Raw genomic sequence first — 27,075 nt, 5'->3', positions numbered from 1 at the left:
TCCTCTTCTCCAGACTAAACCCCCCCAGTTCCCTCAGCCGCTCCCCATCAGACCTGTGCTCCAGACCCTGCACCAGCTCCGTTGCCTTCTTTGGACACACTTTCTTTTTTACTTTAAGCACACCCTAAGGGGGACCGCGCAGGAAAACCAAGCAGGACTCATGAAAAGGCGAAAGAAGGGCAACAATTCCCCAATTTCAGCTGCTTTAGCCCGCAGGTGGTTTGGAGCGGGACCCTCCAGCCCTGAGGCGCCCCCGAGGCTCCGCCCCGTCCCCGCGGGGCCGCTCTCGCGAGAGGCCGCCGAGCTGGTTCCATATTGGGTCATCTCAGCCCTCGGCGCCTCAACTCTCGCGAGAGCGGCCGCGAGGAGCCATTGGGCTCCGCCAGGGCGGAGGTGGGGGGGTGTGTGAGGGAGGGGGGGGGCGGCCATTGCCCCGGCCCAGCCCGGGCTGTGCCGCTCGGAGCGGGGCGGGGGCAGCGGCTGTGGCGCCGTCCTACCTGCGCCGGGAGTGTGTCCCCACACGGCCGCCCCGCCCGCCAGCCCCTCCGCCGCCGGTGGGACCGTCCCCGCCGCGCCTCGCTTCACCTCCCCTCACCTCTCACGGGGGTTTATCCCGCGATCCGCGGGAGGGAAGGTGGGGGGGGAAAGGCAGTGACAGGGGCCCCGGCGCCCACCGCGCCCGCCCCCTGAGCTGAGGTGAAGGCGGGGCGGGGGGAGCGCAATCGGCCGCGCGGGGCGGGGCGGCGGCGGCCAACGGTCGGCGGCGTGAGGGGACGGCGGTGGGGAGGGCGTTGCTGTTGCAGGGCCGCCCCCGCCCGCGGGAGAAGCGAGGCGGGGAGGGGAGAGGAGAGAAGAGGAGGAAGGAAGAAGCAGCCGCTGCTGGAGGAGGAGGAGGTGGTGGTGCTGCTGCAGCAGCAGCAGCCGCGGGTAGAGCCTCCCCCTCCCGCCGGGCCGGGCGGGGCGGGCTCCGGGGCCGAGATGTCTCAGGAGCGGCCCAAGTTTTACCGGCAGGAGCTGAACAAGACCGTGTGGGAGGTGCCCGAGCGCTACCAGAACCTCTCCCCGGTCGGCTCCGGGGCCTACGGCTCCGTCTGGTGAGTGCGGGGAGGGGACCGGGACCGGGGGGGGGGGGTTGTCCCTCCACCATGGCCCCTGCCCGGGCTTTGCGCCTGGAAACCTGCCCCGGCTTGTCGGGCCCGGGGGGAGAGGAGAGCGGGGCTTGCTTGTCCTCCGGGGGTTCCTCTCCCGCAGCTTTTCACCGGTCTCCTGCAATAAACACTTTTTCCTCCTCCCGGTTGAAGAGCGGTACCGCCGGGAAGCCGCAGTCTTGTCTTTGGAATGCGTCGGGGATTGCACCACATGGCAGGTGGCACTAAAACATTTTTGCAAGGGAAGATAATCATGTCCCAACCCCCCCCACCCCCCCGAATGAGCTCATATAGACATATTTCACTGTGCCTTCTTGCAGTTAGTAGGTGGGGGGTGGAGAGGGATGGAGGCTGGCAAGTCCCCCGTAGCTGGCTTTGCAGAGCTGAGGGCCTGGCAGCTCTTGCCCCGGCTTCTTTCTGGACCTGAAGGATAGCTTATATTTGAGAGAGAGAGATTTAAGAGATAGATATTTGAAGCAATTATATTTTTAGCTGGAATTGTTGATAGGCAGGGAGGGCAGAGGGAAGGCTGTGAGGGCTGTTTTTGCATCCCTGACTTGTAACAGTGGGTTTGCAAGTGTCGGTATTTTCTTGGCAATACTAGATCAACACAGGAAAGCTTGTTTTATTGCTGTAGAATGTCAGAATTACTGCAGTATGCGCTGCCTGGGAGAGTAAAGCCTTGGTATGAGACCTGCAGAAATACAGAGAGCTTGAAGATAAGAGTTTAGTTTTTAATGCTTAATAGGAACAAAACGTATGACAGGTTACACGTGCAAAATACAGTACTTCCTTAATTTGTAGTTTCTCTGCTGAAGGATGGTGGATCATTAAACATAAATTAACTGGGTTGCATGCATTGGTTAATCTTAAAGACAAGGTTGTATTTGAATCGGTTTGATGTCTAGACTTTAGCAGCCATATAGTAAAGCCGCATAAAAGCGTTCACAGATTACTGTGTCCTTTTTATTAGGAAATGTCTTCCACATGAACATTCTGGGTTTTGATTTCTGTTCTTTGGCTCTGTCAAAGTGTGAGCAGAATTTTCAAATATGGGTGCATAATGATTACACATCTGCTCTGCTGCTGTATTTGAGCAGGCATGCATATTTTTTCATTAACACAATATGCAAATTTATACCATGAATATCATGTTATATCATAAGGAAGGATGCATGCTGCACTCATAAAGAAAAGATGTTTTGCATGTGCTGCAGTTTTAAAGAAATAAAGTTTTCAGCTGTTCTTAACCTACTGTTACAAAATTGTTGGTAAGTTCAGCTTAACTAGCATGCATTTCTTAAAACTGCTGCGCCTTAAGTATGCAAATGCTTATATTTAATAAAAGGCAAGGGCTGGTCAATTCTAGCAGTGAGATTAACCAGTGTGCTTGCTGAGTTTTTTTAAAATAGACGGGTATAGTTCTGGCCTTGCTGCTGTAGCTGATAAATACCCCTGCAAGTGCCACAGAGTTACATAACTCCCCAAATGTAATAGGAAATGAATTTGCTCGGTGCCTTGTCCATTGTATTTTTAAGGTTGACTCTACACCATCTAGCCCATTCCTCTTCTGTTTTCCTCCTCCCCACACTCTCCATTGTGCATGTAATGCTTCCAAAGTTTGTTTTCACAACCGATAACTAAAGAGTTTGCATCATGAATTTCCTGTTTTGCTGTGTCAAAACTTTCGAAGATTGTGCAACTGTGTTCAGACCAGATGAAACAATTTTGTATTGGAAGCAATTTCAGACATGTGGCACATGAGTCTTAGTGCAGTCCATGTTAATAGTTTTCTGTATGTTCTTCTAAAAGTATGTTTCAGAAAAGATACAGTTCAGAAACACTAGTGGTGTGGAAAGTATGTCAGAATTTTTTTAAAAACAAAACAACAAACAAATCCCCTTGCACATACATGTAATTTTATTAAGCTGCAAATGGTGATGCATAGTACTCAGAATGTTCCTGCAATGACTTGTTCCGCTCTGTCCCTTTAGAGATTTTTTTCTCCTCAGTAAAAAGTTACCAGGTTTCTTTAGAGACTTTGAATTTGGTGTACGTCTGTGTTGGGATAGTAAATTGTGGGGCTGTAACCACCCTTAAACTGAATGGTTAAATATACTTCTGTGTGTGTCTACTGCAATATTTTATTAGAATGTAATAAAATACTCTTTTATTTAGTTGTCAACATGAGGCATTTAAAAATGAGCAATTTCTGGAAATTGGGGGGAAAATTAATAAAGCAGCCAGCAGATGAATCATTTAGGCTATGGAGCTGTCTGCTGTAGGCTGCTTTAAACGTCTAATGTGAGTATGACTCGGAACACCCTAATGCAAGAACCTGACTTTATGTTGTAGTCAGCGGATGGAGAGAGAGAGGCTTTTTCTGCAGGCAGCTTAAGGCACCCGAGGCACGTGCTTAAAGTTAGAGCAAGTAGTCCAGTGTTTTCTGAAGTGTTGTGTGCAGTGTTGGGTGAATGACGTTCAAATGGCCAACTCGGGTCTTTTTCAGGATCCGTTTTTCAAAAACTGGAAGATACAAGTAAGGATTCAGTTCCAGAACTTTGAGAAACATCGATCCGTACCCTCGGATTGTTCATTACCGAGTCATGTAACAATTGCTGTGACATCTGCTGTGTGAAATGCTATTCCATTTATCCTTGCAACTCTTTTGTATGTTCACACAACACAGTCTTTTGCATGACAAGGATTTTGTAACCAGGTCCACACTAAAACACGTGTGGGTTCCTGAAGTATCAGTCCGTAATACTTCATGTGAGGAGGAGAGGGGCCTGGATAATGCAGCATCTTGCAGTGGGAAGTTGCTGAATGGAGATGGGATCGATCGGTGACTCACAGTTTAGCTGGAGGATTGCTTCATTTCTTGTGTGTGCTGAAGGGAAATTTCAGCAAACAGCATTAGTTCAGCCAGCTCTAAGCTAAGCAAAGAGGTGTTTAGACGATCTTTGCCATCATTTTCTAAAATGCTGTGAAGGCTGACTCTGTATACTCTTGGGAGTTTATTATTGTATTTTTTGCAGCAGTTCTGTGTGTGCTGTATTAATACTTTGTAAAAGAAGGGCTTTGGTTTAACTGCTTTGCAGGCTATCTGCATTGCCTTATTTAATTTGGAAAGGAATTGAACAGCCAAGACTTACTCTTCCTCGGAATATTGCATAAGAATTTTTTTCTTTTTTTTTTTTGTGGATGGTCAGGTTATATAGCTCTTCCAGAACCTTTGATTTCTTCCCATTTCGACCCAGAGTTGTATCACCAATGACTGACTGAATTTCCTGAGTATTATGAAGATACTGAGATAATTCTCCTCTTTTTTAAACTAACAGAGAAACACTATGGATTTAAGAAATTTTAAAACATTAGGCTCCAGAGGAAATGAAGTAACAACTCTAAATATCACCTTTGTAGTTACAATTCCTCCGTGGATTTTTTTGTTACCAATGTGTGTCTTCAGGCTTACTAATCCCTTATCAAAGCGTGCAAGTGCCTCCAAAGTATGTGTGCACTTGGAGGGACAGGTGCCTGTTCCCCATAAGGTGTGGTAGATACACGAGGAGTGATATGAAGAGAACTATAAAGCTGAGTGGGATGAAGCAGCCGTACAGGTAGGATTAGCAGAACACGTGTGAGGAAGGGGCATCGAGTAGGAGGTGGGCACACACAGAAAAGCCATGAGCAGAGCTCTGAAAGCAAAGGCGAGTAGTTTGAAGTTCATGGGAACTTTGTGTATTAAGAAATGAAATTAGTGTGAGCACATCTGTCCTGTAGGGAGATTTTTATTGCAGCTTTCTTAGAAGCAGAATCCAACATAGCAGAGAAGTAAGATTTACAACTTCTTATAGTGTGTTGGGAGGGTAAGTGAAACACATGTACAGACTGAACTCAGAAGTGACGGGTGTTAATGATAAACTCTCGGGTACTAAGAACTGTGTTTTTTCTGTCTATAACTAGGGATGCATAAATTAACTCCAGAGGTACCACCAAAGAGATGCAGCTAGCTTGGATATTTGCATAGGCGCTAGCGATGAGCAGCATACTATTTAGCAGAATAGTCTTTGCACAAAAATTAGCGTTCTGATGATATAGTTTTTAAATAAATTGCACTCCTGAGTAATTTTGTATGTACTTCAGTTCCTCAGACTACTTCAAATCTTACTTCTAAGAAGATATGAGTTGAATTGGTGGATAGGTTCCCTAAAACAGTTGTTTTATTCTAGCTCTTACGTTCTGGATTCAGTTCAGATTAACTCAGGATTGTAGTTTTAGCTCACTTAGGGCGAGGTGGCTGCAGTTCATGTGCCATAGCATGATACTATGTAAGAGGTTAAAAAACGTGGAAGCTGTGAGAAATTCTGAATTTGTGCTGATCTTGTTTTAAAAGGGATTTAAAAGTGTGGATCATGCAATTTTTTCCTAGTTAGGCTTTTTTAGATGAAATATGATCAGTGTAATGCAGCTGTTTTAAGTCTGTGATGCAAGCCAGCTTAGTGTTCTTTAAAACGTGCTCCAGCATGACAGCTGGTCTGTGCTCTCTGTGCTGTGCTCTGAAAACCATTAGGCAGTTATCTATTGGCAGAAATTACTCAGCATGCCTTTATCGGTAGGGAAATAGTCTTTAGGCCTCAGATATGACCGAACTTAGAAGTCTTCTGACTTCAAAAGTAACTTGATTGCAAATGTGCAGTAATAGAAAATTTTCTTTCCTGGGCTTGTGCACCATTGTGCTGGTTAAACGGTTTCTCAGTGCTGCTGATTGCAGTTCTCCTTGGAGGTTGTACATCTCCTGCAGCAGAAAGGTAACTTGATACAACCCCAGAAATGTAATTAAAAAGATGGTGAAATTGAATTTCCTTTGGACTCTGAAATAGCTTATGGTGGCTCTGAAATCTCTAAAGAGAATCTCGTGGAAATCAAGAGAGAAGCCTGGCTGGGTAGCTGTGAAGATGATTAATATGCAGGGGATCCCCTTCTTCTCAGGATGAAAGCGATACTGGTATATGCTGCCTTTTGTACCCAAAATATTTGAAAGCCGGTAAAGATTCATGATTAATTCACAACAGCAGGTGTTGAATTATGATGACTAATCTTACTTTTGCTCTAAGTCCTAGAAAACACCTTGAGTATCATTAAAATATTGTCATATAATTACAGTCTGAATTACGTATGTTTGTATATCGCAAAATGGTGTACACGAACCTTAAAAAAAATTGAATTCTATGTTCCATGAAGCGTTGCAGCTTAAATATTGATACTCCAGTGGTGTGTGAAAACTTGGTAATTTGAAATCAAGATTAAAAATGAATGCTTCATGGCTTGTCTGCCCAGGCTGAGTGAGGTGTAAAGGGCAACTCATGTGTGGAAGTGGTTGATAACAGGCATGCTTTGAGGCAGTGTGGTATAGCTTGAGGATTTCAACTGTGGCAGTTTGCTCCAGTGATCTTCTGTCCAGCTGCGGTTTTGTATCTTTTCCAGAGAGCTCTGTCCACGGTGTTTTTGCAGGGGCCCCTTTGTAGAAAAGGAGATACTCCTCTTCCATGGGGCACAGTGGGTCTTTCCATCCTCTTGCAGGACCTGGATGAGGATCACTGACTGTAGAAACAAGCTTGTATTTTGTTTTCTATTTCTCATAAACCTCATATAGCATTTTCCTTGAAAACTGAGCAACTTTGAGATAAGGAGTCTTTTTTTTGCAAGTTAATTCCAGTTAGTTGTTTTAAAAATAAATGACAACTACATTTATTTTGGAGAGCTTCTTTGGCAGGGGTGGGGGATGAGTCTAGGACTACTTTTATGAACTTTGTTAAGCTACTTCACACTTTACATTTATAAATGTATAGTCTTCCTTTTCACTTGATGTTTGTCAAGAGCTAGTGCATACTCACTTTTAAATGGAATCAGGAGCCCTGATTCAAAGTGCAGCAGGAAAATTAAAAAATACTGGCCTCTGACTTTCTCCATTCCATCTTTCCCCCTTGTTTGTTATCTTGAATCAAGTGTAACCTTGATTTCACATCCTCTCTTTCTCCTCCTCCTTCCTTTTTGACAAACCAGAGCTGTTTTAGATAAGAACATCAAAGAAGAGAAGGAAGAGGAGTAATTCAGTTCACAGCTAAATACCTATATTTCTTTAGTTCCTCACATATAAACCCTAAGCTCCAGAAGATTTTATGCAGTGTATCAGAAATTTAAAATAGTTCTTCATGTGTTAAACTTTTGGTTGTTTCAAAAGTGTCAGGTTTTGCTGCTTAATATTATAAATAGGCTTTGATAGGGCTTACTTCAAAAGACGATTTTAGAGTACAAAATATCAACTATATATATATATATGAAGTTACCAAATAGGATGGAGTTAGTCTTCATGGGTTCTAAGAAGAAACATCATTTATATGTACAGGTTTTATGTATAAGTTTCTGTTAAAGGGACACGTTTAAGTAATGAACAGCTAAATATCACTTATTCACATGCATTTTTTGTATAACAGGATTAGATGTGATTTACCAAAGAGGTTTGATTTTGGCTTCAGTTGTGATTAAGAACCTTCATAGTTGATTTTATTGGGCATAGGCCTTGGATTTTTGTAGCGACTGAAACCATAAAAGATAGTATCTTGAGCACAGTGTTTTGTAATGAAGTGTGATATATGAAAATATGTTTAGGAATACAGATAATATTTACGAGTACTCTACCTCTCTCCAGACTTTTATTGCCATATTTGTGTTTAAGAGCGCAATTTTTTTTAGACAGAAGAATCATACGTATTTCTTTGTTTCTCCAAAATTTCTCTTTACTGTGTGAACAAGACTCATCTTTTAAACATTTTCTGTAGAAACCAACAGTTGTGTACCTGTGTGGGGATTTTGGGTGGGGGTGCAGGTTGTGGACCAGGATACCTAGAAGTTATTTTCATTGCAGAAATGGAGAAATGACGTTGACTGTGACTCGGTGTCCAGGTAGCAGCTATCTGGAGTTGCTAAGTGTGGATTTGAAGGTGTTGGTAAATAATTAATTTTGATAATATGATTGCTTTTTATTGTAGTTCTGCGTTTGACACAAAAACTGGGTTGCGTGTGGCCGTAAAGAAGCTGTCCCGACCATTTCAGTCTATCATCCATGCCAAAAGGACTTACCGAGAGCTGCGGCTACTTAAGCACATGAAACATGAAAACGTAAGTTGAAGGAGATGGTATCAAAAGTTGGTCTGAAGTTGGACTATGCCTGGAGGGTCCCTCATGATTGCATTTAAGGATCTTGTTGCATATGCTCTTTTCTGATACTAAATAAAAGCTTGCAGTAGTACAAGGGATTATATTTGTAGAAAAGCAGACAAATAAAAAAACCCCACATAGCCAACTCTGTATTAAAAAATCTTAATATTTCCTAGAGTAATCTGGAAATTACTGCTTAGCAGGTTCATATTGGTTTAAGGATTTAGGACACAGGTGGTGTCACTTACATCCTCCTGCTCGCTTGCTGTAGTAAGCTGTACCTTTTGTTAAGAATTTATTTTAAAAAAGAAACTCTCAAAGTTTGTGTTCAGTGTCTTCTGGAGGGTTTTTCATGTTTGATTGTTTTGGCTGGCCTGTGTCAGAAGGGCGTAGAGTAGATGTTCGCTAGATTCCTGTAGGTAAAATAGGGAGGGGAAAAAAGGGGGTGGTGAGGGGGTGGAAATCAGATGGCTTTTCATACAAGCCATCCACTTAAATCATCAACAGGGAATCAGAATAGGATGTGACAAATGTGATGTTGAACTATTTTTTTGCTGTAACCTCCATTTGGTATAGAAAATGGTTGGTTGACCAGTTCTGTGTGTTTGTGGCATTAACACACCAATATAACTTATTTTGCATGCTGTTTGGAGCAAATATTACATGAAGTGGAGCAAAAAGCCTTGTAACCTGTAGAGCTGTCAGAAGGTCAAGAGGAAGGGCAGGCTCTTGATTTCTTCTGTCCAAGCAAACTCCAACTTAGCAGAAGAGAAGTAGTGTTCTGGAAATGAGCTGAGCAAACCCAGGACCCTTGCTTAGCACAAAAAGCCAAACAAGCCTTATTTTGTTGGAGGTTCTCCATGGATGGTCTGTGCAGAACTTCTTCTGTTGTGGCAGTGGTGGTTGTGTATTGTGGCTTCTGACCACCACAGTCAGCAGCTGGTATCCCCTAAATCTTCTTGACATTTTTAGTGTGGCCAACTTAATTGGAACTTTTGATGCATGTATGTGCTATTGTCTATAGTTCTTCCTCAGCGCCTCTGTACGATACTGCTGTCTCAACAGTAGAGGTTGAATTTGATCCTGCTCAATGTCCATCCCCTGGAGTTTTTTCTGACCTTTTCTCATAGCTGAGATGTTCTCCAAACAGGGAAGCTTTGAATATCTGTTCAAAAAGAAAAATAAAATCAGCATATCGATCCATTTTGTCTAGTAGGGTTAAACAATGAAGGTTAGATTGCGACTGGTGCTACAACAGTTCTGTGTCTGGCATTCATTAATATTTCTGGATTATACTGGAAAGAGCGTATGTAGCTTTAAGAGTAAGGGATAAAAGGATGTTAAGTTGTTTATATATAGAAATATTTATTATCAGTTCATCATACCGTTATCTATCTGTGGGAAGTTTATCTAGGTTGTGGTTTAAAAATCCTGCAGATGCAGAAATGTTCAGAGCTGGTTCAGGCAGGCTTATTAGTGCTAGCATCTGGGTTATTCAGATCTCAGTTCGGAATTAAAGCACTGGGTTTTATGTGGCATAGAAGACACCAGCAAATCTAGAAGGTATGGTGGTTTTAGGGGCTTGAGCATAGGATGGTTTTCTACATCCTGTATCTAATCTGGCTCATGATGCCCTTGAGCAAATAAATGGACCTGCAGAGCATGAGTGTGTCTGCGTTATATTTTCAAGTTCCAGGAGGCCTTGTTAGCTTGCATAAAGCATAACACTGAGCAGATGGGAGAGCAAATGGGTTTGTTGTCATATGAAGAAATTAATAAGTTCTGTGACATCCTAAAATGCTGGGAGGGGAAAGCAAAAGGTTAGGAGTTGGATTCTGCATCTACTGGTGTTCACACTTAGAAGTGAGTCAGTGACGCGCTGCAGAATAACTGTATTTAAGTGTTTGTGAAGCTCGATGAAAGATAAGGGTAGTTTGATGCTGTGCTTTACAGTGTACCGAGACAGAAGTGATAAATGAAGGAAAATCTGAAGTCTAGATAGCAAAGTCAGCTTTTGTCTTTCCATGCTAAACTGGGTGGATAATGTTGATTTTTTTTTTTCTGTAAAAACTGGTACGAAAGAATCCACTGGAGAAAGAAACTGTAAGCACGAGAACTATTGTACAGGATGGATGTGAATGTTACAGTTTGAAGATGCCTGTCTAGAAATGGAATTGCTGTGATGTAAATCGAGAGAGGCAGGGAAGTGTTTTTTCTCTTCAATTTCCTCAATAAAATCTAATCTATAATGTATAATATAGATTAGACAGAGGCTTTTATTTCCTACCCACTTGCTCTCTTTTCCAAAACCATAGTCAAGGTTCCCCAAAGATTTTCTTTAATTCTCTGCTTAAAAGTGACTCGACTGATTCTGACATCCTTGACAAGGGTAAACAATGGGATAAAAAGGATGGTGCCGAAGGGAACACGGGAATCCAACTCTTGGTTTCGTACGCACGCTTGAACCATTACTGAAGTTGCTGAAATGTGTGTGATGCTTCTGTACCCGAGACAAGTGACATACTGACTTGAAAAGGGAAGAGGAGTTTTCTGAAGGTGGATGAAGAGAACCTGTCTGTTTATCTCATGTTTTCATAAAATATTATTTGCTGTTAAGGGAAGGAAGATGAAGGTTGAAAGCATGTTTCAGTGAAAAATGGAATAAACTTTATTGAACAGATGGATTTAATTTTTTTATAATGCTGTAGATGACCTAGAAGGTAATTATGGGATAATAAGGTATAGTTCTTTTCCACAAAGTAACACATGCATGTCCTTTTACTCTCTACTGAGAGAACAGTTTAGCTGTAAAATGAAAGGTGGAGTAGCTGCACTTTGGGCAGAAAATACAAGTGACAGTGTGAAGCCGTCAGCTGTGTGTGAAAATTGGGTCCTCATTGCACTGCACTGTTTTGCTGACTTATTTTCTAGTGTAGTCATTATTATTCATAGCTTGCCTTACAGATCCTTGAATTTTTCTAGCCATTACTCAGTACAAGTGAAACAAATATAGTCTCCCAATTCTGATTTTAGTTTGTAGTCAACAGTATAACTGAGAATCGAGCAGGAAGCAGTTTTGTCTGTGGTTGGTTTTTTTTGTTTGTTTTTCTCATCCGTTTATTTCCTGAACAAACTTTAGTTGGTTTTTGAAATAAGGTATTCTAAACCAGGGTTTACACCTGCCTTTCGTCATGGCTCCTGTTTGATGCTTTAAGTGGTTGGCTGGTGGGAAAAGACAGCTGTGTATTTTTAACCTTAATTTTTTTTTTTACACAAGTATTGAACGTTTGTTTCTGATCTTGTATGAATACTAATTTGTCTACATCTGAATCATTCATGTAGTTGGAAATGAAACATCTACTGGAATGAGTGGTTTCTATTCCACAAAGGATCTTAGTAACTGTATCATATTATACTACGAAGGTATTTCACAGCTTTTTCACTTTACTGTTTTCTTTCTAGGTGATTGGCTTGTTGGATGTGTTCACCCCTGCCAAGTCACTAGAAGAATTCAATGATGTGTAGGTAACTTCTCTGAAGACTGCAACAGAACATCTTTGGTATCTTCCTTGCATCTCCCAGATTATTATAGAAATATTTGCCACCTTAATTTGTCTGCCATCATTCTCAAACAATTCTGAATTCCAACACAAAAGATACTAGGACACCCTAAACTATTGGACCCATCAAACTTGTTCACTTGTGTTTTATTGACCGGTGCTGTAGGAACCAGTGTAGTAATCTGTTATGTTATTTAAAATGTTGTGGACTAGGTTTCATTCAGCAACACGCTTTGGACAGTCAGCCCTGCTACTGGAGCTTCATAGGGCATTTTTATCCTAATGCTGTGGAAGGGATTGCTTCACAGCCGATGTGTTTCCTTTTGTTCGTAGGTACTTGGTGACACACCTCATGGGAGCAGATCTGAACAACATTGTGAAATGCCAGAAACTCACCGATGACCATGTGCAGTTCCTCATATACCAGATTCTTCGGGGACTGAAGGTACTTGCACCCGTCCTACCTGAATGTTGGTAGCTCATCCATGGGAGGTGGAACTTGTTGATGAATGTCATATCCTCAGAGATTCGTATGAGGACATAGGGAAGTTACAGAAGCCCCACTAACGTACCGTAGGATAACCTATTAGTATTGTTCTTTCACTTCATACCTCTTTGGAGCTCTGTATTAGTAAAGTTAGGTATCATTTAAGAAGATATTTTTATACATTCCTATGGGCAGAGTATGGAAAATGATGAACGGTGCTGTCCTCTAATCTGCTCCGGCCAGGAATCTTCCACTTCTTCAGTTCTACTTGCCTGTGTTGTTCCACTCGCGGTGGCGGTGCTCCTGGGTGTTCCTGAGGAGAGACAGAGTGAAACACCTGCCAGCTTGGAACACACAGACACACACTCGGTTCCTTCTGCAGACAAGCTGTAGCATTTGAATTGTGTGGGATGGGGTAGGGCAGTATTGTCTAGTGAAGAAATGAGGAGGAGGCTACTTGACAAATTTTATAACAGTCCATCTTGCTTTACAGTACATCCATTCAGCTGACATAATACACAGGGTGAGTATTTATCCTAAGATTGCTTCCTGTACTGAACCAATGTCTTTAAAAAAATGTAGTACAGAATCTTGCAATGTAGCACCTATAGAAACAAGAAGAAATTTTCTGAGAATTATTTTGATTAGGCAGTCAAAAAGTTAAACATGGGAAGTGGTTGTCGAGATCCTTAGTTTCTGTTCCTGCCTTTGGCTTGTATCTGTGTGAAAGAGGCTCTCTATTTGTTAAATATATGTCTACAGCACTGGTGTTGCAATAAGCCTTTATGCATTTTTACTTACATGTGACACCTCTGAGGACCACAGAAGAGATAGCTGACTCTGGGATTAAATAATTTTTCTGAGTATGGAGAGTTGGTGTTTACAGCCAGTTAGAATCTATTTTCTTCTGCGTTTACATTTTTTTATCTGCTTTAGACTTGTGAAACAACATATATAGCACTGTTAATGCTGATGTTTAATTTTTTAGGATTTAAAACCTAGTAACCTAGCTGTAAATGAAGACTGCGAGCTGAAGGTAATGTAAGCCCAAGGTCTGATTGCTTTGACTGCGATTTGAGTGAACGCCTTATGGATGTCCCTTGGAATTGAAGGGACAAGATAATTCCTTATGGAAATAATTTTGTGGTCCAAAGTAATAATGTCCTTCCCAGCTGTAAAGGGTTGTAAGGACGTTTTTTCTGTATCTGTTCCTGTGTTTTTAATGGATCATCACGAAGGGGAAGAGTTAACAGCTTTCGTTTGAGTTCAGTTGTTTTAGAGACAAGATATCCAGACGTAATTCTGATTGAGTCTTAACGCTGTTCTAGGCCTAGTGTCTTTTAACAGGTTGTGAAATTTAGTTTCATAATCTGCTTTCGCAGTTGCACCACCTCTCCTCCACCCATTCCAATAACTGCCTAGTTATTTGCTCTAACTAGTTTGCATTGTTCCACTGCAGTAGTTGGTGGATGTCTGTTCTGTTCTGTAGATCCTGGATTTTGGCTTGGCCCGACACACGGACGATGAGATGACCGGGTATGTGGCTACCCGGTGGTACAGGGCTCCTGAGATCATGCTGAACTGGATGCATTACAACCAGACAGGTGATGCATTTCACTAACACAAAGCTTTTCAGTTCCTGAGTTGTGGGGAAGAAGGAGTTGTTCTTTGTACGTGCTCCTTTCCATTTGATCACATAAGTTGGCAGTCGGGGTGATTACGCTTCAGTAAGGGTGATTAAAAGAAGACAGGTATAGAATTAGTATTTGAGCCGCAGTCAACCAGATGTGAGTTAAGAATCGTGATGGGATTCACAAGACTTCTTTAAACTTAAATCTGAAATTGCAATCAGTGAAGTATTGTCAGCACTTATCCCTTTTCCTAGCACGGTGATTTTTAAAGTAAGTGAATGGAATGTATCTGGATGAGGAGAAGGTGTGTTTCCAGGAAGCTGCTGGGAATATGCTGAAAAATATCTGGAGTTATGGTGTGAAGAAATGCTAAAAAGTATATAAATCTCCCTTCCTTTCCTCTCTTCTTAGCCAATTCTTCACAGTTACATCTTCCTCACAGTTTCCAGTATCTTCTCAGCAACACACCGTGCTTCCCTACAGTACTTCCAGATCAGGCACAGAGCGGAAAAGCAAATGCTGAGAATAGTTGTGCAGGAGAACATGTGGGTCAAAGAAGATAATGTGCTACTCTGATTTCATACTTCACTACTTTTTCTTCTTTTCTCTTTTCCTCTTACATGTATATAGACTTGTCTTGTATCTGTAGTGTAATAGTTGGTGGTTGTTTGGGTAGAATTTATGTGAAGGCCATATGCAAATTAATTCCTCAGAGTTGTTTTGAATAGGTTTCTTCCTCTTCGATTGCGTAGATTCCTCCCCAGCTCTTTGGAGTTCAATGCACGTTATGTTCTGGAAAGGAAATTTGTCTGATCTAGTATTCTGTTACTCGGACAAGTCTTAGATGACGTAGTTCCTGAAGAGTATCAGTTAGCTTGCAATGTCTCTCAGATTGTTTCAACGCTGTAAGACTGCTTAAGGATTAAGTTGTTTGTACTTTTGTTGGATAGGGTGATTCTACTGAGACTGTATTTTTCTGCATTACGTTGTTTTTTATTTTATTTTGTTCAGTTGATATTTGGTCAGTGGGATGCATTATGGCTGAACTGTTGACTGGAAGAACGTTGTTTCCTGGTACAGACCGTATCCTTTAAAAGTAATATATTTTTTGAAATGGAAGTTAGAGATCCTTACTTTGACATACTTCACAAGAAAAGGAGTTCTGGGTTTGGTTGTGGGGTTTTTTGTTTGTTTTTAAGTTAATGGCTTCTTTTACTCACAGTACAATGAGGTGAGTTCTTGGTTTTGCTGCACATGAAACAATCACAGTGTGCAAGATGGCAAATCTATTCCTCTTTATTGTCTGTTGGCATCGCTAGAATTACTCACGTGTTGTTTGTTTCTGGGAGTTACTTTCCTTTAAGTTTATTTAAATTCATTGCTCTTTGAGTTTGTAGAAATAACTGCATGGAGTAGGCTGTCTGCTAAGAATCCTCTCACGCTGCAGGTTTCTAGCAAATGTGAAGCATCCTTCTGGCCTCTGTTCTGTATCCTGGGGGTATGCTGTGAAAGCAGCAGGTTTGCAGATTCTTCAGTGCCAAGGATCTCGTTCCAAATTGCTCTGAAATGTTTAGGTTCCGCTTCCATGCTTGAGTGTAAACAGATTGTGAGCCTTCTTCCACTGTATGCTTGTATTGATGTCAAAAATCAAGCCTGAATAACTTCTTTTCAAACTGATTTTTTTTTTTTTCCCCTGCACCAAAGTGGCCTGGGTAGGACACTTTGGCAAATTTATGAGAGAGCACTATCTTTTTCCCCAGGAAATTAGAACTGAGACTTGATGCAAATTGTTATACTTACAGCTTTTGCGTGTTCACCCATGCAACACATAGGAGTAATTTACTACTGGCAAGATTTTTCATTGCCTAGAAATTGGACTTTATTTGCCAGAGAAAATTACATTGCCCACCTTTTACCAAAGTTTATTCTTTCATCACTAGTTTGTTTATTTTAATAACTTCTATTAATTTATTAGTATTTATAGCTATTAATTCAAATTTGTTAGCATTTGATGAAAAGAAAACTACTGTTGGAAGTGCTGGCCTTCTGTGTACTATGTTCCTTCTGGAAAGCATCTAGATTCCAAAACTCTTTGGCAGAAGGGAAAGCTTTTTCATTCCAGTTTTGACAGAGTTTCATTTCCCTTTTCAATGTGCTTTAACTTTACTCTTCTTTTCCTCTTTTTCTGCCTAACTCCATCTCATAATCTCTCTCTGAATTTGTTGAACTTGCTGTACTCTACTGTTTAGTCATCTCTGCTGTATTCTTCTGTTGTCAGAGACAGAAGCAGAACTAACACAAAAGCGGTTTAGAAGCTAGAAAAAAGTTGCCATATTTCTCTCCATTCATTGAGCACATATAATTTGGTTTGGGCAGATTTTTTTTGTTTTTTTTCAAGAATTGTTGATTCAAAGCAAAAGTCTTTAACCTGTTGCCGATATTTGACCCTAGTAACAGTGACACTTTAGATTTTAAAAATCTTGGTGCTTGAAAATAAAATATTTGCTCACAGGATTTGCAATACATAAGAAATGCTTCACGATGTGTCCTTTATGAATTGAACAAAACAGTTCTCTTCCAAGCCCGAGAAGTTTTTTCTCCAACTGTGTTCTTAGCTGTGAATTATAACCAATAATAGCTGCAATGCAAAATAAAGTTTGTTTTTAGGATCTAAATTGTTTGTCATATTAAGGTATTTTATTAATATACATCTCCCAGCAGATGCTTGTGACTCTTTACCTTAAATGCTCAATTTCTTTTGCAAATGGTAGTAATGCTTTTGAATTAAACACGTTTTCTCTTCCCAGTTGGTTAGATTTTAAGAAACATAAGGTCAAATCCTTTCCCATTGTAGATAAAACTTTGTAGTACTGTAGTTGTTACAGTTTGTGTGTGTGGTTCCCCACTTTAACATATATGCTGTTTGATCATGAGGTTAGAACTCTAAGGGGAGCGGGGTCTGTGGTTGTGGATCTTGTTTGTGCACATAACACGTGACCAAGGATCTCGAAGGGCACCAAGCTGTCTGCTTTCACTCTGGTTTTGCTGACGTCTAAAGACAGCAAGCAGAAGTAAGATAATGATGGGTTCTAGCTTCTCCCTGTCTCAGAAGGCTCTTTGAGATCTTTATATATGCATGAGAGAAAGTTTTAGGAATTTTCCAGGTGTAGATCCTCTTGGGTACTTCTGGGCTCTTAATTTCTTTGTACCCACAGATTTGCTGAGGCCCGTGTTCCTCCCGCAGTGTCACAATGCAATTGCTGATTTACTGACTTTGCAATTAATGTGCTTAATTCAAGATACATTGACCATGCTTCTAGTAGCCAAGGATAGATTATGTCCAAATCCACTGCAGTTCTAAGGAATTCCCTTTGCAGTTGGAGGCAATGTGACTATGTACTCTGTGTGTACTGGAAGCTGGAAACTGCTTCTGTTTGACAACTGAAAATTTGACATTCTTGCTTTTTGGCCTCAGGATGTTAATTTTCTCAACTGCATAGCTTCACATTTCCAAAATTAAATAGATAGTGGCAGAATAGGTAATGACATCTCAGGAATATCATCCTCCTGCTCAGGTGGTTCTCTTATTTGAAATATTGGTTCCTTTCACCAAGGTTTAACAGAAATGGTGTGATGTTATTTACAGTCTATCAGATATTTCTTTATACGGCCCAGAGTCACAGATATTACTTGTAAGGGGCTTCAGTACAGGCAAGCTGTACAGTTAATTTAATCTGGTAAGTAATAAAGTGGTGTTCTGAGTTGATGATCTTCAATGCTGTCTATGATGATGATGCCACTGATAAACTAATGCTGAATTTAGTTTTAAGTTCTGAAGGACCTAATCTGGCTGTCATTGACTTAAAGCAAGAATTGGAGATACTCTTAGAAAAAAACTGCTGAGATTAATAGGGGCTTAGCTCTGCAGGATTGTTACAGTATTCCTAATTTAAAACTGAGTGTAAGCGAATTGAATTGTTCCTATTGTAATCTATGTGTGGAAATATTTGAGTGAAAGATGGATTTCTGATATTGGTAAAATCTCTGCCAGGAGGTGGAGAAGGGGAGCAGGACTGTGGAAAGACTAGTCAGGGATGAAAAAAATTGAGGTAATGAAAATCAGAGTCCTTCAGGCTTTTAATGTGAGGCATAGCTAGAGGTTTTCCTTTTGTTATTATCGTATCTGTCTTATGTCAAGATCAGTTTCTTTTAAACATGTATATTCCTAATTTTTTTTTTACAGCTTTTGTAATGTGAATGATTCATACAAATAAGTAGAAAAGTTGACTTTTAAGTTTGACAATTTGATTTGCATAAAATTATATAAAGTACAAATAGGAATAGCTTGACTGTTTTGTACTAGTTTAGCCAATTTTCTATATGTTTTAAGTTGACTGTATTCCCTTTAAACTCTGAAGAGTATTTTTATTACTATTTTTATTCAGTAGTGTGAGACTTCCATGGTAACTAACCAGTCTGAGATTACATATTCTTCTGATACATCTTGTTCTTGCTTGTGGTGGCAGCTAAAACAACTTCTGAACTTTGCTTTGCCTGGATGAGCTCTTACAATCTTGCGATGCCGGCTGCTGATGGTGATGGCAGGTTGCTTTCTGAACTTTAGAACCACCGAGACTCATGAGTCGTTGGGGGTACCTTGGTGATGGCATTTGGGGTTTGCATGCTGCGCTTTCCTTCTCCATGCACATGTGTTGTTTTTTTTTTTTTTTTTTTTTGCTTTGTATTTACTAAGTCTTTTTCCTGTCTTTAACTGCTTATGGCTCATTTCTCTGGGACGTGGTAGGCCCTGTAGTTAAATGAATGCTGCAGTTCAGCGGGTTATAGATGGCAGGCCTAAAACTAGAAGCAGGGGTTGGGTTTTGGCGTGCCTGTGGCAGGGCCAGTTACACATTCTGTGTTTTCTCTTGTGTATCTGAGAAGTCACTGAAGTGTATTACACGAGTATCATCCAATAGCAGTTTTCCCTGGGAAAAGAGCTGACAGCAAACTGGGCAGCAATATTGTTGGCACACCTGGTGCACATGATTTTAAATGCCTTTAAAAGAATTTAACTATTCCAGCTGAGGTATGGCATGTGACTTCTGAGGCATGTTAGCAGTCTGAAATTTGCCCAACTGTTTCTTGCACAAGAATGAGTGGAAGATGTAAGGGCTGTTTTAAATAGCACTGAAGAAGAGCCAATTTAAATGAGCTAATTGTGGTTAGTATAGCACCCTCTGCTAATTCTCCTACACCAGTGGATATACTGATTTCATTTTAAGCATTAACAATTAAGAGCTGGCAATTCAGCAGCTAAACTAAATCCAACTAGATGCATTGGATTTACTTTTAGGTTTGCAGTGTTTAAGTGGGTGGGAGTTGGCCAAGCAACTTGAGAAGTGAGAAATTAGTTCAGCTGTTCTGACAAAGTACTATTTCCAGGACTTTTAATTCATTTCACATGTAAAACTTTGTCTAAAGTTTGCATCAAAAGTTAACAGTTTTAGCAAAGTATTGGTGATTTCCTTCATACACAGTCTGCCAGTATTACAGGAACTCTGAGGCTTTTTTAAAAAAACTGGAGGCAGTTTTTTAAGTTTTTGTAGTACTCTAATTAAAAGATATTCTAACAAGGAATTGTAATTGTATCTTAAAACATCAGGAGGGCAGTGATCCCAGAAATTGTCTAGTAAGTAGACTACTTTTATTGAAAGGAAAATGTGTAACTAGTTTGATATAATTTTAAGGGCAAATATAAACATTACAAACACAGTCTGAAATGACGAGTAGGTTTTGAAGGGCAGCGTGGAGGATAATTCAGAAGGGAGATTATTCTTTTAATGGTTTTAAAAAGACGCCTTGTGTCTCCTGACTGTCTTGAGTTTTAGACATAAGACTGTAGGTTTAGTGGATTTTTTCCCTCAAGTGTATGTTTTGTCACTTAAGCCAAATATTTAATTTTTCTGCCGTGTTAAAGAGGACAGCTCGGGTTGGTACGTGGCCTGGTGGAAGCTCTGTTGTGGATAAAGCATCCTTTGCATCTGCAGTGTTACATCTCGAGAGCTTTCCACGTAGAGATTTTTAACCCTGAGCCCACGTTCTGTTTCTCTCTGCTGCTCCGGGGGGTCCTGCCCTGCTGGTCCCGGGGAGCTGGGGGGCGAGTACCCGCTGCCAGCTGCAGCACCCCCGCTGCTCCGGGCCTGGGAAAGGTGCACCCCGTGTTCAGGTGGAGGGATGCTGTAGGTTGTGAGCAGGGGCCAGTCATTTTCTTAAATTTTAAGTTTTAGGAGTGGCTGAATTGCCTTGGAAGGTGTTCACAAAAGGCCTTGACTTTTTTTAATATTGGAGCCTACACTTTTCAGCCTTCTGCTTTACTTCATCCGTCACTAACACAACCTAATCCTCCTGACTGCTTCTACTCTGGTGCGGGGCCTGAGAGGGTGAAGTGAGCATGTAAACTGATCCTCCGCCCGTGGGGCCAGAGCTCTGACTTCTGCTGCAGTAGTTAAGGGTGCGGTGACTGATTCAATGCATGTGGTGTATTTGTAGACAAGTTGTTCGATCTGATGCAGACAGAGCTGTGTTATACGGGGGTATTCAATTGTAAATGAGAGGAATGAATACAGTTTGCTTAAAATAGCTTTTCAGTGGAGGCCTTGGCAGGTGTTAACTTTCAACATTAATAGGCTGATATGTTGCGCTTTTTCATTTTGATTTGTCCCAGCATTTTCCTTTATGGTCCATCATTAGATATTGATCAGTTGAAGCTCATTTTGAGACTCGTTGGAACCCCAGGGCCTGAGCTTTTGAAGAAAATCTCCTCAGAGTCTGTGAGTTTACACTTTGATTGTAATATCTGCCCTTTCGGAAGTCCCAAGTTTGTGTGTTGCCCTCCTGTAGTCTATCTGTAGTATGTGTTGGGATTTATTTTCTTTTATTTTTTCTTCCTTTGTCATTCTTCGCTCTTGGATGGCTTTGAGTTCTCATGCTATGTGTATCTGATCTTTATTCCTCTTACCTCTGCCTGTGGTATGATTTCTTCCTTCCATATTCTCATTTTACTGCTTCGTGACTTTTCTTTCAGTTTGTGGGTTTATACTTCGTGATACATTGTATGATCAGATGCTGCTGGGGAAGTATTTTTCACAGCTAAGAGTTTGAGGCTCATCTCAATTATTATTTCTCCAGATTGCCTACCCAGGGATCTTTCTTAACAGGAGCAAGTGTGTTATCCTCTAAACACACCCAGTCCCTTCTGTAGCACGATTAATTTCTGAAATACTACTGCCACCATCTTTGTTCTCGTAGCATAAAATCCAAACTGCCTTTTAGGTGCTTTTCTGTGGCAGCTGTTTCCAGGGCACACAGTATATAGTCCGCTGAGAATATAACTCATTGTGGTGTGTGTTTAAAGGGTATTGCTGTATGGGGCCCTTCTGTCAACCTAGTCCACAAAGCTTTCTGCAGTCTGTTTTAAAGGGTGATCTCCATTTTCAACCATAATGCCATTTCTGTTTTGTTCTAATCTTGAATTGAGAACTTCTGCAAAGACAGTTATTAAATGGCATTTAGTTTTACCTGTTTCTGAAGGTGAAGCGTGGAAAAGTTAGAGCAAGAGATGCTGTAACAGGACGGGTTAACCAGTTCATGCATAGTGGGCAGTGAGCTTGCGTAGAGGTAACTAGCAGCATACTTGAGCAAGTCACTCTGCTGTTTCTGATACGTCATCGAGGATCAGGGCGGTGGAGAGCGATGACAAGATTATTTTGTACTGCAGCTTGTGTTCTTTTTCATGTAACAGTGACGAAAAATGCAAAATGTGAGGTTAGCCTTGAATTACACTTGATGAAAGTAGACTTGCGGTGCAAGTTGGGATCAGTGGGTCAGCTTGCTGAAGACAACACCAGTTTAAAAAACCCTGGGATGTTCTGCCCTTGGAAAGGTTAGAACTGGATACCACAGGTTGCTTTGGGTGCCCGGTGAGCTGACCTTAAGGGTAGTCTGGTATTTGAAGTACAGGGATTAGCGAGAGAGAGAAGCTTAAAGGGTGACTAGGTTAAGCAAAAGATTAGTTTGCATACATAAGGTTGGAGCGAGGTTTTTTTTTTTTAACATTGCACAGAGAAAACAATAATTGCTCTTAGCCAGGTCCAGATCAAGAGTCTAAAAAAAAAATGCAGTAAAGTACTGGTTTTACTAATTTTTTTCCCACTGTATGGGGATAGCAAAACTATTAAGTGGTTGAGGGTCTTTAGTGTGTCACTGTAACGAATTCTGGTTTTCTGCTGCATTACTTCACTTGCTCTTACTTTCTCTGTCTGTTCACTGGCATCAGCTAACTCTGTCTTATGCAATGCTAATGTTTTGCTAATTTTGCATTTATTGCCTTCTGTCACCTCGCCCACATCTCAAAGTGCATTCAAAGCTGTTTAGAAGGAGGTGTCAGTTGTGAGCCGATTTCACTTTGCACCACAAGGAACTTAAGTACTTTCTATGCGGCAAGAAAAAAAGCTGGTAACCAGTGCAGGGGATACAATTTTTGTTTCTGTTTTAATTTTTGTTCATTTTTCTGAGGCTGCATGTAGCTGCAGCAGCCTAGGAAAATTTTTGAGGAGTAGCTTCAGCCAAAGGAAATGTCTACTTTTGTGGCTTAAAACTGTTGGGAAACATGAACGCAACCGTGTTGTAGTGTGGTGCTACTCGTGGCAGACAGAAATACTTTCTGTACTGACGCTGTTACCAACTGATCAGTAACTCTCCATCGTTTTAAGTGTTCACTAGTGCAATTGCTAAACTTTTCACAAGTATTGGAAAAAATTAGCGGACCCTGCCTGTATGGCTTTTGCCTTGTGGTTTGCAGAAGAGATGCTTTGTATGCAGCTGTTTTTTTCTGTTTAAAATGGTTTTTGCACTGTTTTTAACAAAGCCCTTGACTAGGCACTTAAGATATTAACCAGCTTCAGCAGATCATGCGTCTGACGGGAACACCCCCTGCATATCTCATTAACAGGATGCCCAGCCACGAGGTGAGCCCTGAGCAGATGAGGGGGGTTCGCAGGGCAGGTCTTCACTGCAGTGTTTGCTGCTTCTCAAAGTGATACACTCGCATGTGGCATGGGGTGGGCAACTAACGACCTGCTCTTCAGCAACGTTTTTGTACTAAATAAAGACTTGAGATTTGGACAGTGTGTACCGAAACACTGATTTTTTTTTTTTTAATTATTTTTTTTTATTTTTTTTTGAGACTTGGGAGAGCCTGGATGTGAGTTGGTTTTGCACTGTGAGCCGCGTTGTGCGGCTTCACCAGCAGCCACCGCGCGGCACGCCCAGGCACCTCTCTGCTCTGCAGTCTTGCATGAACCCCCAGTAATGTCAGCTCTTCCTCCACTGTCTTGAGTGGCCTCTAGCTGGGAAGGGATAATGCTGATGGGCTTAATAAGTATCAGAATAAGTAAAGAGAAAGCAAAGCAAGGAGACAAACCGTAATAACTGGTGCTTCAGGGTGACTGAAATGTACTTTGTTTTGGTGGCTGGCTTGTGTTGTACTTCAACAGAGCATTTATTTCCACAGGCAAGAAACTACATTCAGTCTTTGTCTTACATGCCGAAAATGAACTTTGAAAATGTGTTTATTGGTGCCAATCCGCTAGGTAAGGCTTGCTTTTTAAATGCTGTGCTCTTCCTGAAGCTGAAGCTAGTGTGTCCTGGGACACCCAGGAGCTTCCCCCGGTTTTGTTTTGACTGCAGAAGTAGTTCAGAACAGAGCTACGCACCGTTTTCAAAGTTTACAAAGTATGTGTAGGCTGAGGGTGTAAGAGGAGAGGAATTGTGGGTGAGGGGTGGGTCCTGAGAAACTACAGATTCCTCGTATATGTTGGGCTTTTATGAGCTTACGTTTCAGAGTACAGTGTCACACACTCACTGTGTAAAACCCTTTTCTATTTTGATGCGATTGCAGCTGTGGACTTGCTAGAGAAGATGTTGGTACTGGATACAGACAAGCGAATCACTGCGGCAGAAGCGCTGGCTCACGCCTACTTTGCTCAGTATCACGACCCAGACGATGAACCAGTGGCAGATCCCTACGACCAGTCTTTTGAAAGCAGAGAACTTGAGATTGAAGAATGGAAAAGTGAGTTTTGGGGATGGGAGAGAGCACCAAGCTGCTTCCCTCGCGGTCCCTTCCACAGCTGCTGTGCAGCTGAGCCACGGGACTTGGAGGCACAAAAGAAACTGAGAAAAACGTGGGCGCCCTGTTCCCTCCGAGGTCCTTATGCTGAGTGAACCCGTAACGTGCTGTGCGCATATCAGCATCGTCCCTGGGAACTAATTCTTACTATGAGTGTACAAACATGCAGGCGACGTAGTTGCTCGTGCCTTTATGTTTCCAAACTTACACCTCCTCAACACTCAGGAAGTATCTTCTATTGTGTGTGTTAGTCTGTGAGAATGGTGTAACCATTCTTTTCTTTTTCTTCTTAATTAAACCATGTTTTTCACTTAAAATAGCGTTAGAACCTTTAAGACTGTTGCGGGTTTTCTTGCGTGAGGGATGTTTTTAGTACTGCCTATTGAGTTTCTGTCCTGCTTTTCCACCAGGCCTGACTTATGATGAAGTAATCAGCTTTGTGCCGCCGCCGCTTGACCAAGAGGAGATGGAGTCCTGAGAAGCTGCTCTCTTCTGTTTGTCCCACTTCACTGTGAGGGGAAGGCCTTTTCATAGGGACTCTCCGATTATCGTTCAAGTGCCTCGTCACAACAATATTCTCCTTGGTGGAGGGGTTTTGTGTGTGTTGAATTGGGGAGGGGGGGGCGGGCGGGGGGAAGAAAGCTGAGTCTATGTAAACATGCTGCATGCTCTCTTGTATTCTGTGTACAGCCTGGGGCAAGCTCGGAGGACCTGTTCTGACTCTCTCCAGTCCTTCCAGAGTAGCAGTGCTCAACCAGTTCGCACTGCTGGGGCAAGGTGGGGAAGCTGACCTTTACAGTTGGGTTACAATCATTGCCGTTTATCAATTCTTCTACAATTAAGTAACCTCAGAAGAATGGAAGTTGGTTTATAGGCTTAGAGAGTCCTCTGTTCTCTTCAAGACTGAAGGTGGGGTTGAGGGATGTCCTTGTTCAATGCCAGATGGCTCATTTACGTCCAGATCTTCCTGGTACAGCGGAACATCCAGGCCTTCTAATGTCTGATTCTTGGAACGTGAAAAGGTTTCGTTTGAAATTGTAAATATGTTTGTGCCTTAAATGAATGGGGAGAGAGGGGAAAGGAAGTCTGGAGTGGAAATCTCCGACCCACTGTTTTTTCAGGGGTGAAGGCTCCCGGATAGCCAGGCATGAACTCGATGTAATCAGGAAATAACTTTCTGAGGCAACAGCCTCTACCCCTGCATTGGGTATTCCTGTACTTCTCCCTTTTCCCCTCCTCTCGTTCTGAGGCTTCCCAGCGTTAGCTCCCAGGAGACAGAGGCTGGAGAAGATTCTTGCTAGCCACACGTTTGTGTATGTTGTTCCTTAAAAGGTGGGGTGTTTTTGCATGTCGTAGCTGTATGTGCATGTAGAGCTGCTTGATTTGTGTCGTTACTTTTCTGGGGATGGCACTGGGGCAGTTAAATCGTCAGTGAACTGTTTTTACCGAGTACCTCAGCCAGTGCCGTGAAATCACAGCATCCTTCCTCTTGTGCTGCAGCTCCTTGTGAAATACCTGCCCTTCTGGAGGCTTTGACGAGGACAGGATAAAATATACGGCATAGAAACGTGCACCTTTTTCTTTGTGTTCTGATCTTCTGGTTTCGGAGAAGGAGAGCTCGGGACGGAGGGTTTCTTGTGAGATCAAATGTAAAAAATGTTCTTTAAAGAAACAACTATGGCATCTTGTGCCAGAACTTAAGTTATTTCCTGAAAAGATTTTTTTTAGAAGTATTGGAATCCAAAGCAAAGAAATAAGCATGCATAAAACCACAATCTCCCTTTCACTGTCTATATCTATAAATATAAATATTTATATATATATAAAACTAACATTTAGTAGAGGTTTTTTTACCCTCTCAGATAAGAGCTGCTTGGCTGTTTTTTAGCAGGTTGATCTCTGCCTGAGGAAACATGAAAAGGGAGTATGTTTGAACGCAAACACGGTTCAAATATTTTGTATTTTACAGGACTCTGCGTGAGTGAAATACCCAGAGTTCGAGACTGGCAGGAGGGAGGTTTCTCAGCATGTTTGTGTGCTAGAGCTGTGCCTGGGGAGCTCAGGAGCCCGGTTGTAGGATTTGTGGAGGAGAAGTCTTTAGACGTTTATTTGTTGCAGGCATCCTGTGTGGACAACGTACCTGTGTATGTGAGGAGAAAGGCTTTTGCAGTATTTTGTGTTCTTGTTACCTACGGGATGGAGAGGAACCGTTTGTAGTGTTTTTACCCTGTGTTTGAAGAGGCAGCACAAAGGGATGGGACACGGATGACAAAGCCATTGATTCTTCCTAGGCTACTTTCCAGTGATCTCTTCAGGTCAAACACTTAACAAAGGTCTGGGGTGAGATGAAGAGAGCAGCTATTTCATGCTCTGGGATAAAACTCTCCTCAGCCCAACAAATTCAAGAAAGAAAACCTCCCTTTTCTGCTGGACCAGCAGTCCAGGTATTCAGATGAAAATGTAGATATACTATGTAAACCTACAGCAAGATTATTTTTATCAGCCATTTTATGTGTAGATGCTACAGTGTGATTTCATGCGGAAATATTGCTAAAGATTTTTAAAAATATAGACGTCGTGTGTGCGTGGGTGTGTGTGTCTGTGCGTGAGTGGGAATGTTTCATTCGGAGTCTGTAGGGACGGGAGCCCGCGTGGCCCCGTGCTCCCTGCCCGCCCCCGGCGTGGGGCTGCTCAGCTGCCCGCAGGCTGAGCCCGAGGACGCGCTTCGGAGAAGAGATCGGCTATTTTGTTTCTATCCATGAATTTTGCTGTAATTGGTTATGCCAGATAAGATGTCACAATACCACTGGTTAAAAATAAAACCTATTTTTCAGATTTA

The 27,075-nt window shown here is 41.8% G+C and overlaps 1 protein-coding gene across 2 annotated transcripts; it reads left to right on the top strand.

Annotated features, from left to right (window-relative positions):
* The first annotated feature begins 447 nt into the window (after nucleotides 1–447).
* Nucleotides 448–27,075, top strand: MAPK14 (mitogen-activated protein kinase 14). Of its 2 annotated transcripts, none has more exons than XM_074893518.1 (12): nucleotides 448–1,094; nucleotides 8,201–8,330; nucleotides 11,832–11,890; nucleotides 12,263–12,374; nucleotides 12,910–12,939; nucleotides 13,405–13,452; nucleotides 13,906–14,020; nucleotides 15,059–15,130; nucleotides 22,994–23,073; nucleotides 23,619–23,697; nucleotides 24,006–24,179; nucleotides 24,647–27,075. In XM_074893518.1, exons 1-12 carry the CDS (start codon nucleotides 979–981, stop codon nucleotides 24,712–24,714), a joined length of 1,083 nt encoding a protein of 360 aa, XP_074749619.1. In that variant the 5' UTR covers nucleotides 448–978; the 3' UTR covers nucleotides 24,715–27,075. The 2 variants fall into 2 exon arrangements, with proteins under 2 accessions (XP_074749619.1, XP_074749620.1); XM_074893519.1 differs by lacking the exon at nucleotides 22,994–23,073 and adding an exon at nucleotides 20,798–20,877 and having other exon boundaries at nucleotides 797–1,094.

The sequence above is a fragment of the Strix uralensis genome, chromosome 24 (genome assembly GCF_047716275.1).
Source record: "Strix uralensis isolate ZFMK-TIS-50842 chromosome 24, bStrUra1, whole genome shotgun sequence".
Taxonomy (NCBI): Eukaryota; Metazoa; Chordata; class Aves; order Strigiformes; family Strigidae; genus Strix; species Strix uralensis.
This window is presented reverse-complemented; position numbering and strand designations above follow the sequence as displayed.